General features: G+C 48.9%; 1 protein-coding gene across 1 annotated transcript; it reads right to left on the bottom strand.

Moving 5' to 3' along the window:
* Positions 1–3,428: 3,428 nt before the first annotated feature.
* Positions 3,429–4,850, bottom strand: LOC123135207 (acetylserotonin O-methyltransferase 1). Its single transcript, XM_044554282.1, has 2 exons — positions 4,056–4,850; positions 3,429–3,880 (listed from the first exon to the last, which is right to left on the bottom strand). Exons 1-2 carry the CDS (start codon positions 4,836–4,838, stop codon positions 3,572–3,574), a joined length of 1,092 nt encoding a protein of 363 aa, XP_044410217.1. The 5' UTR covers positions 4,839–4,850; the 3' UTR covers positions 3,429–3,571.
* Positions 4,851–11,508: the final 6,658 nt, after the last annotated feature.

Genomic DNA, 11,508 nt, shown 5'->3' with positions numbered 1-11,508 from the left:
CGGTACCAGGGCGATCCCAGGCCACCGGGGGGCTGTTGGGGGCGGAGAGAGAAGATTTTGCATGTCAATGGCCCACTGTCAGCCTCCCACTCGTCTCTTCATCCTTTTCCTCCCGGTCCCCACCCACGTGCTTTCCCCACATGCTCGCCCCCCTGCTGGTCGCGGCCGCCTCCTCGCCGCACGCTGGCCTCTGCCTCCTCACCGCTGCCCTCTGCTCACATAGCTCCGCCGCACCGCCCTACTCACAGCGCGCCGCCGTCGCCGCCCTACTCGTCGCGCGCCGGCCCGGGCTCGGGGAGCGGTGTCGCTGGCCGGAGCTGGCGAGGCTGGGGCTGGCGAGGCCGGAGCTGGCGAGGCGGGGGCATGGCCGGAGCACGCGTGGCCGGGGCACAGGAGAGCGCGCGTGGCCAGGCGGAGGAGGAGCGCGCGGGGTAGTCAGAGTAGTAACCGAAGAGGCTGCGCGCGCGCTCGCTCTTGGTCGGCGTGAAGAAGGCACCCCGCTTCGAGCTCCCCGGCTGCGACGTCGCCGAGAAAAACTGCAGGCTCTCGTACAGCTCCGCCGCGAGGTCCGCCGGCAGGCGCAGCTGGTTCAGGGCCTCTGCCGAGCCATGCCCACCGACGACGGGCTGGGCACGGACTGCTTCGCCGTCGTCGAGTCCCTGGATGGCGAGTCCGGCATCGTCACGTAGCTCCGCCTGTTCTGCTCTTCGCGTCATCCATGTACCTCTCCTTGTTCATCCTCTCGCTGCCCGGTGTCTTTGAGCCTGCTCGTACTTGACGGACGGCGCGGCGTGGGCATGCTGTTGGCGAACGGCACGACGTGGGCGTGGCCGGAGCGGTGCGGACGTGGCCTGGGCGGCGCGCGCGTGGACTAGGCAGGTGTGCGGGTGGGGCGACGACCGGAAAAATCCTCACCCCCAAAGCAAAAATTTCGCCGGGGCCTCCCCAGGAGGGCAAAAAAAAGCCTCCTGGGGGGCACAACGGCTGGAGATGCTCTAACAGAGCCACATCGTTGGGTTTGTGTGTGTGTGTGTGTGTCAATATTAAAACACTGAACTGTGATCCTGTTACCTTCATCCTTTCATAAATTTTACCCATGGCTCTTTATTGCTTCGATCTGAAATTGAGGGGTTATGTGGGATCGTAGTATCAAGTTTGGTTTTTGGGACCCACAGGCCATATACGATCTCTGATTGAAATGATCCAAAAGTAAAAGTTGTTTAACTTAACGAGCTGAAGACTTTTAATGTTCAAACTGGTTCATTCAACGCCATCTTTGATTTCAAATAACAATTGGGCTAGATTACGAAGTAATGCCTGTAAGTCAAAATCCAAGCTAGCATGCAACGCTGGCGCAAGCAGCCCGCTCTGACCCACGAAACGGGCCCTTGCGTCCCGATGGGCACGCTCCATTGGCTAAGCCAGTCAGGACGACGTGTCGCGGTCGACCTCCTCGAAGCTCCCTTCCCAATGGATGGTTGGCTGAATCTGTTCGAGATTACTTGAATATGCAACGGGGTGGTAAAGTGACCTTGCTGCCACGATCCACTGAGGTCCAGCACCACCATATATCAGTTGGGTACTCTTATCACTTTACCTTCATTACCATATATCACTTTGATGCTCTTATCGATTTAGCTCTATTACCATATAGTACTTTGCTGCTCTTACAACTGGCACTAAGCTAGTGCTATAGTACTAAGTCAGTACCAAGTTTGGTCTTGACAATGAAACTAGGCATGAACTAGCCATGTATCTTGCGGGCCACATAGGTTGGTTACTTGGCACATAGAGTTTTGAGTGTACTCGTCAGTTGGTTTTTTTTCTTCGGGTGATTGCGTATGTCATAGAAGGTTCTCTTCTTCATGACTTAGCCGTGTAGCCTATGACAATGACATACGAATCTAAGTCGGTGAATGAGAGGTGTGGTAGAGGACAAATCCGTGTGACACGGGGCTAGATCTCAGTGGATCGTAGTAACAAGGTCACTCTACCACTTACAACACCCCGCCGCGTATTTAAGTCGTCTACAAAGGATTCAACCCACCGCCTATTGGGGAGGGAGTTTCGAGGCGGCCAACCGCGGCATGTCGGCTAGACCGGCTTAGCCAATGGCACGGGCCCTTAGGGCGCATTCAACCCTAACATGGGCCGGGTCAGGCGGCGGGCGTAGGCGTAGGCGTCATTGGCTTTGTGCCCCTGGCTTTTCAACCAAGCGCAATAACCAATTGTGTGAATTAACGTTTTCTTTCGTACTAGGTTGAATTACCATCGCCCATTGTTATCAGTTGGCTAAACTAACCTATCTCACATGGCCTAACTCAGCTTTCCCTATTAGTGGGTGAACTATCCAACACTTTGTGAATTCCACGTTACAATGGATAATGGTGCACCTAGAGGCGAACCCGAAGCACTGGTTCAACAGATACATCCTACCCGACTATTAGGAATTCTTTTTTCTCTTTCTAAAAAATACTATTTGGAATTTAGCCCATAGCTTTGCTCGTGTGGTAGATGATATGACCGTGGTGGCTAGGGCTCCCCACACCCGAGCTGCTAACGGAGATAATTAATACACGTGTGGATTGGATTCATATGGGCCACAAAATGCGAATACCTGGGTTCGTACGTAATACAATACAGTCTGGACCTGGAAACAGATCGATGTGATTATTATTTCTAGATTGATGTGATTTTGCAACATGAGGTTGCTCTATTTCACCCCCTTTGGCTTAAAAAATGCTGCATCATCTTCTCATTATAGTTTTTGGGGTTGGAAATCTCTGAACCAGCTAGGCATGCAGGCGGACGGTGTCCGTGAGTCCGCAAGATAAAAACACACTTATTAATAAAGTAACAAAATTTAGTTTGTTTTCGCGGACGTCATCCACGTCCATCCCTAATCCCAGCTTTGAGCTTGTCAAATATACGGGCCTTTTTGTTTCTTTCAATGAAATTTGCAAGTCCAAGACTTTACCGCATCATCCTCTTGCTCATTTTTTCCTGCACTTCCTCTGTCACTTTGGCAGAATATGTAAGGAATCGAACTCACCTATCGACGTACACAAGTGATCGTAGAAGATAAGAAAGAGAACAATACGCGCATCGTGGAAGTATCACTGTTTGTCAGCAAGTTGGAATGGATGGATGCTCCTACAAGGCATGTGGATTACTAAACTGCTTTAGAAGCAACTTGCATATCCATTGGGCCTATTTGTTTATAATTGCCATTTCTCCTGAGGGTCGATGAATGATAAATTTTTTTGAAGAAAACAATGGATGATAATAGGGTATTCATAATGGAAGTTGAATACTATGGGCCTATTTGTTTTTAATTTTTTTCGATGGATGATAATAAAGTAACCACGCCGTGATGGTGGGATTAAGATTCTCCATCCATGTCAATAATGCCATGCATGTTCACCAGGGAAGTCAAACACACTTGCATTATTTGATTTCCAGCGACACAAACTTCTGCTACATGCTAAACAGATGGAGTAGTTGCATCAGCCATATTTTAACACGAAACGAACATTGTAATGTGTTTCATTCTGCTTTGAGGGAAAGCATTTCAAGGGTAGACCTCGATGATGGATCGAAACCCCAACACGGGCGAGATCTTATAGTCACTGAACCCAGCTTCAGAGAAGATCTTGGCCCACTCATCCTCCTCTCGCTCAACCCCGTCCATGTACATCTTGTAAACATCTGACAGAACCTGCGTCTCCATTGAAACATTTTCCGCTGACGCAGCACCAGCATAGCCGACGACCATATCGATGATTATCACCTTCCCGCCTGCATCCCTTGACGGGATGGCTTCCTTGCACCGTCGCAGTATGTTGATGCAGTGCTCATCTTGCCAACAATGCAGAATCCACTGAAATGTATGAAGACCACACATATGTACGTAAACGATTAGAGGAGATACTGACTTGCACGTTATGTTTGTATAAAAGCACCTTTTATTGTTAAAAAAAAAAGACATGAGACGTCCTACTCCGTCCGCCCTAAAATAAGTGTTATGGTTTTAGTTCAAATTGGGGAGTATGTACCTTGAGTAGAACGACGTCTGCTGATGGAATGTGTTCGAACATATCACCAGCGACAAACTGGATGCTTTCATTGGCGGGTGCCCCGGCTACAACGTGTGGGAGGTCCAAAACTGTGCAGTTGACTTCCGGGAACGCCCTCGCGACGGCCGCAGCCACCGCGCCATGTCCGCCGCCAACATCGACCAGCGAGCTCACCCCCTCGAAGATGCTGTGACTGTCCCTCAGAAGGACCTCCATGATGATGGTGCTATCCGCGACCATTCCGGCATCCAACAAGCTGCTGTCGCCCTTCTCCTTTGCTGCCATCTCCCAGCGTGTGCAGCCGTGGGCCACCTCGAAGAGCGACAGCGCTGCTGCCCGCTCGTCGGTGAACCACTTGGGTATGCTGAGGAGGGCTGTCACAGCGACCGGGTTGACAAAGACACCCACAACCACCGGAGACAGGTTGCACGAGCTTTGGCCGCCTTCGGCAAGGAGGCGTGACACCGGGGTTAGCTTGAACACGGCATCGCTGCTGCTGGAGAATATGCCGGTGATGGTTAGCACGCGCATGAGCCGCCGGAGGTGCGCGAACTTAGTCGCGTGAATCCCGGTGTCAGACGCAATGTCAGACAAGGTGGCGGTGCCGCCACGACGGTGGATGGCCTCAGGGATGCGCAGGTCAGCGGCGGCCCTGAGGGCCATGGACTTGACAAAGGCGAGGGAGTGGTGGTAGAGCTCGAGCTGAGCTTGGAGCCTGTCATCAGCACTCATCACCTCGTTCTCAGCTTGCACATGAGCCATGGATGTATGGGATTATGTATTGTGCGTTCCAAATGCTATTATGGCTGTACGCTTCTTATAGATCTGCAATTGAGCTGTTGCGTTGGTAGAGTATAAAGTAAAGCCTAGTGTCTCCCACCAACACTTTGTTTTTATCAACTTTGGGTTGCTTACCACGCGTTCACGATGTGCCATGTGAATGTGTGATAGCCGTTATGTGAATGTGTGATAGCCGTAAAGTCGAGAGATTATAAAACAAACTCATCCATATCATGCCGATCTTAACTAACGCAAAAAGAACATGCTGCAAGATTCCTACAAGAAATAATTAATGCTGCATGATCCAAAGCATCTTATCGTACTAGCACTTGGTGTTGAATTTAATATTGTTCATGCACATCATGCCTCCTTAATTAATCCTAAACTTTTAGCCTAAGCACTTCAACGTATGCCTCAACTCATTCCACGCCATTGGATCAATTAAGTTGATCGGATGGCTCACATAACCAAAGCTAGCTTTTTCTTTCTTCCCGTGGAAGAAAGAGGACCTTTTTGGCTAGGGTTTCTCGTGCTTCCCGTCGGTGCCACCATCGGTCTACCTCGTCTCTTGTGGTCTTAGGGCCATGGAGGCGCGGTGGATCCCGGCCTTTGCCGGCGGGACGGCTCCGTTTTTCATGTTTTTTTTGAGTTTTGTTAGCGTTTGTCTTATAAAACCGTGAACAACACATAAAACACATTATATCAAGGAGGTCCCCGCACCACTCTGTCTCCATAGACTCCATCACCGGCCTTGACCCCGTGATGGACCTCGGTCAGCGGTCTAGTCTCGTCGACCCAGAGCTCATCCTCACGCTTGGTGTTGCATCCAAACAATTCTTTGACGGCGCATGCATCAAGCCTGGCATGTACGCTGAGGTGTCCTACCGCGATGTCGTGCTCGCCACCGCCGCGACCACGATGGGACAGCTTTGCATCGGTTCAAGGAAGGCGGCGGGGCTGCAGCCGCCTATGGTCACAAGAGGGGCTGGGTTGCGTTTGCCGGGGACCGTGCTGGGCAACCTCGCCGAGGACATGCGAGTTAAGCTCCACCTACCAATTGGTGGGCACGAGCATGTGTCCGTGTGGTTATGCAGGCTAGTCAGGCATGAGCCACAAGAGTGTGATTTAATCTCATTTGATTGAGTCGTTTTTAGTACTCCCCCATTTCATAATGTAGTGCATACAGATTTTCTGACAAGTCAAACTTTGCAAACTTTTGTCAGGTTTATAGAGAAAACTATTTATATCTATATACAAACACAAAAATATATAATATAAAAACTACCGTACATCTTACGATGAATCTAATGATATATGTTTGGAACTCTAGATGTAACTGTTTTCCTCAACAAACTTGATCAAAGTTTGCGAGGCTTGACTTTCTAAAAACTACATATGCACTATATTATGGAACGGAAGGAGTATATCGTAAAAACCATGAGGCCTAGGGTTTTTGGTGACCGTAGTCAAACAAAAGATTAAGAGGACTCTTTGGACCACGCATAATAAAATGGTGATTGAGAGGTTCTTTGTCGGACGGGCCTCTGACTTGATTTTCAAATTCTTGGCCTTTTTGCGGCATTGACACCTGTTGTCTAGGCAGCACGACCACGAGCGGCTAGGACTAATAATGGATGCGATTCATGATGCCGCACGCTGATTTCCCTCGTAGCAGGCGCTCTGAGTCTGTGGCCATTTGCTTGTATTTTTCTTTATTTCTTTTTATGCCTTTTCTGGGCTTGTTTATGCTGATGCTCCAGCAAAAATTTCTATTTCCATGCACTTGAAACTCTTGTATGGAAGTGGTTGTGGCTTTATTTATAAAGCGGAGCGAAAGCCTATTTCAAGAAAGAGAACTAGATATATAGAGTATTTTGACAAATATATGGGTATGTGAATATTTTGTGCTTCATATATAGTTCATAGTCCAACTCGATCGTCCACATTCACATATGTTATCGACCTGCCAGCACGCACGATTCCAGCCTCATGTCCTTGGAGTGGCCATGGCCATCTTTGGACCGCCTGAGCAAAAGGCATCACGTGCTCCAGGCACACCGTGCCCCCTCTGAGTCGGCCAACTATATGTTAGAGCATCTTCAACTACAGCCCTATCATAGGGCACGAGTCGTTTTTAGGGCGCGAAGGGCCAATAAGGGCCCCCAATAGCTGCCCGATCCTAAATTTCTTCCAAAAAAATAAATGGGCACCCCTAAAAAGAGGCTTCTTGTGCGACAAATTTTGGGCAAGTCGGCGGCTGCCCAAAAACGCGAGGAAACTTTCGGACGCCTTCATGCGGCCGGAAACCATCGGATCCGTCCATCGACCGGTCACCATGCACCATGGCCGGCTCCTCCGATCCCGCCGCTAACTCCGATACGCTCAGCCGCAGCCACTCTGTTTCAAGGAAGCTGTAGGAGCAGTCGTGCCCTATTTCGTGCCCAAATTGTTTGAGACAACACTTTCTTGTGCCAAAAACAATGGTTTTTGTGCCTAATTTTTACTCCACCCACTGTTCATTTCCTATTTTAGGCATATAGTTTAAAAAGCCGAACCAGGCTGCTTGTTCAGGTTTTTAACAGTTGGGCTTGTCAGTTTTTAAAGTAATAAAAATAATACATATTTTATCAATAATGCCACCAATCAATAGATAAAAAATGTGTATTCAGAGGTGACCTTCGGGCATCTTGGTCCTCCTACTCGGCTGCTCCTAGTTTCGACTGTGGAACGGTGGGAGACAACCGGAGGGAAGCCTGGTCGATTTGACCTGAGCGGAGGAATATCAAAGCTGTACAGACCAATCTGATTAGGCGGCGGCGGCCCCCCGGCCCAGCCGTCAACAGTGGTTCGACCGGTTTTTTCTGTTTGATTGCTCAAAGCTCCGCTGCAATTAAATAACCGTCGGGATCGGCGAGGTTTTTCTGGTCCGACCGCCGATCCAGTCTGGTTTTTAGATTAGGTTATACGGCTACTGTCGGAGGCGCTCTTACACATGAGAGACATAAGCTGTCGTATGGAATGTAAATCTACTAGCACAATCTATCCCTGTCGTGCCGTGGGATTCTTGTGTTGTTTTGGTCCAAGGTTCAACTTGACTTGGTGGTTAGTTGGATCTACTTGTAAATTTTAGGTAATTATCATTTATCTTTGCTGCTAGTATTTGTTTCAATATTTGCATTTTTGATATATTTTATTTAGTTAACCAATGAAAATATCACTTCCAAAAGAACAAAATTGTGATAATTGTTTCGATTAGTTGAGTAGCTTAGTTTTATGTATAGGTGGCACATAAGGGTTGAGATACGTCTGGATGGTAAACACGTTAATAAATCTTGATTAACAAACACGAACAAATAACAGATGTGTGAAAGCATTACCAATATGTGTAAATGTAAGAGCAATATAGAGTTAACTAAAAAATCGTTCAAACAAATCTAGTAAATCCATAACGCATCTTGCCGTTGATCTTCAACCGAAGGATCTTAATCGTTCTTCCTATGGTTGAGACGCATTCGCAATGGCAGCAGAGTCAGGAGTACTCCCTGGGGAAGCAGCAGTATCAGGAGTACTCCTTGGGGAAGCAGCAGCATCTGGAGCACTCCTTGACGGGTCCCCATCGGGGCACGTGTACAACGTATCGCACCTGGCGGGGACATCCCCGACCCGCCTAGCTCCACACTTTGCCACATTGTCGCCCTCGCCGGCTTGATCACCACCGGAGGACTGTTTGAGCGTGACGCCGAACGCCTCCACCCCGCTCCGTATGTCGGCCGCGAGGCTGTCCATCATGTACCCTGGCAGGCGGATGCAGGCTCCCGTCGCGAACATAGGCTCATCCCTCACCTTCCTCGGCGCGACGCAGATCCGGTGCGGCGTGGCGGGGCTGGCGGCGAGCGGGACGCAACGGTAGGACACCTCCACGTAGATGCCAGCGTCGACGCACACGGTGCGCCTGAGGCCGTCGGTGGTGACGCGGAAGGTGAGGTTGAACTCGGGGCGGGCCAGCGAGAAGTCGGTGGGCGACGGCGGGTCGAGGCCGGAGGCGGAGTCGATGGCGATGGAGTAGAAGATGTCGCCGGGTATTACAAAGACAAAGATTAGGACGAAGGCGACAGTGAAGATCAGCCCTGCGACGATGAGTTGTGCCCAGCAAGGGCATGCGCGGGTGGCTTCCATGGTCGTGGTTGTTGATCTGCTATTCTTCTGTGCATACTAATCGGTAGTAGTTGGTATCTAACTAGAGACTCGATCTAGGTTGGTTCTATTCATGTGCATGCGAGCATAGTCCGGGGTATCTACGTATGTTACGTGCGGGTTGGTTAGTCTGGATTTGAAATTGATCGATGCATCTGCTGTCTCGTTAAGTTGCAGAGTCAAAGGAAAAAAAACACCATTATTACATCATGCATGCACACGCGTCTCGCTGGCTCGCTACAACGTTGCATGCATTACCCTTAGGCTGGTCATAGTGGGAGTAACATAGGTAGTAATATAGATGCCACATAAACAAAAGTGTTGATGTAGCAAGTAGTTAGTGAGGAAAGAGGCAAATAGAGTAACCTAATATGTTACCATCACATAGCGCTTTCCAATGCAAAATGAGTCTACAAGACAATAAATGAACATGTGTATGTTACTACACATGCATACTACTCTAAGTTACTCCCCACTATGACCAGTCTTAGGAAACACCTATGCATAGCTCATGTGCGTGCTTCCTTGCATGAGTTGAATACCAGACAAGCGGTTTTACATGCGTTTCAATCTATATATTGAAGTGCATAGTTCATGTCCGTGCTGCTCCGACTTTGTGGTTTGTGCTTTCTACGTTTGTTTCACCGTATGCAGAGAAGAAGATCGACATGCAAAAAATGTCGTTGGAGATCTGGCGCTGTGGTGTACTGAGATGATGAAATACAAAATCTTGTGTAAATTTTGGTTTTTATCACCATAAGATCTCTATATGCTGTGTTTGCCTCTGATGTACTATTCGATTGAATCAGTAAACTCTCATGAACTATTCGATTGAATCGGTAAATCATGGAAGGATTTGATATACATTTATTTACAATATCCCATTAATATGTGTAGGTAAATTACAAGCTAACGTACCCGAATATTTATATACGTTGCAATGCACAAGCATGGTCCTAGTTAAATAGACAAAAAAATATTTGCATAGACAAAAAAGTCTACCGCGACGGAGTAACGGGAGTGGCGGCTATACTACTCGACTGGGAGGATTATGGCTGCGGCTAACAGGAGGGTGCTGACTAGCAGGAGCACCACGATGCACCAAAACGGGCACCATCTGGGGGCATTGATCTCGTGATCTCCATCGGGTGCCTGGCTCTCGACGTCGTCCATGTCCGGCAGCCTGCACTTTTCGCTGTGGGGTCTTCGCTCTTGGGTTAGTTTGATTTGGCGTGGACGCAGAGCAGGTTATATACATATATATGAAGAAAAGGATCGATAGGCACGTCTCCGAATGAAAATTAGTTTGGAGTAGTTTGATTGTATCGCTAGTATCCTTTACGAATCCGGCCGGAATCGTCACCGCATGTCCGCATCTAATTACTACTAGTGCGTACACACGTCTCCGAAAGGGAAATTGTTTGTAGTCTTTGAAATAGTCTTCTTAAAAGATCCGTCCGCTCGCGAGACGTCCGACTGTATGACGCCAGTCATCAGTTCTCCTTCTCAAATTTCCTGCAACAATACTCATATTGCAAAACCTCCTCTTCTCTAATTTACTGCAATAAAACCTTTGTTGCAAAATCTTCTTATCTCTAATTTTTTGAAACAAGTCTCCTGTTGCAAAATGTGTTCCTCTCTAATTTTATGCAACAACACCCTTGTTATGAAATTGCAAACACATCTCCGGTTGTAACAAGACCCTTGTTGCAAAAAATTACAACATCTCAGGCCGCATCACGCACTAACATAGTCATCTTTCGCTGCTGCCGTTCGGCAACAACGTTGTTGTTGCATAAACTTGGAGTGGACATGGATGTACGACATGACTGCTGCTAGTGCTGGTGGTGCCAGGATGACAATGAGTTTGAAGGTGCTCCACGCACGCGTGGTGGATCTCGCCGGATCGGTCGACCCGGCCACCGGGAGGCATTTGGCGGCGGAGATCTGGCATGGATGTGCTCGCGAAGATGACCTATAGGCGGTGGCGCTTGGCGACGACGACCTACAAGTGGCGGCGCCTATAGGCAGCGGCGCTCGGTGACTACGGCCCAGAGGAGGTGGCGCCTATAGGAGGTAGTCGGCAATGATGACCTACTGGCGGTGGCGCCTATTGGCGGTGGTAGTCGGTGACGATTAACAAGGATGACCTAAAGGAGGCGGCGCTCGGCGACAATGGCCTGCAGGCATGGGCGCTCGGCTTGGCTCCTGGTCGCGAGTGCTAGGTCCAAAACAGATCATTTGTTTCGGTAGAAACAAAGGATAAGTGAAAAGCTTCTCTAATATATTTATATAATTGTTTGCTCAGTTTGAGATCGACACGCGCACAAACATCCGCCGGTTGAACGATAGCTTTTTCCTTCCAATAAGGACACCATCAATCAATCAAGCGCATTGATCCATCAATCAATCGATCTAACAAGAACAACTTCAATGGCCGCCGCCGGCTGCTGTGCCG

This window comes from Triticum aestivum, chromosome 6B (genome assembly GCF_018294505.1).
Source record: "Triticum aestivum cultivar Chinese Spring chromosome 6B, IWGSC CS RefSeq v2.1, whole genome shotgun sequence".
Classification (NCBI taxonomy): domain Eukaryota; kingdom Viridiplantae; phylum Streptophyta; class Magnoliopsida; order Poales; family Poaceae; genus Triticum; species Triticum aestivum.
Note: the sequence above shows the minus strand (reverse complement) of the source record. Positions and strands in the feature narration are given on the sequence as shown.

Bases quoted from the DNA above. Each gene is read 5' to 3' on its own strand.
- LOC123135207 (XM_044554282.1), bottom strand. From the start codon at position 4,838: ATGGCTCATGTGCAAGCTGAGAACGAGGTGATGAGTGCTGATGACAGG. The intron at 3,881-4,055 runs GTACATACTCCC...CATACATTTCAG, and splicing joins CAGACGTCGTTCTACTCAAG to TGGATTCTGCATTGTTGGCA.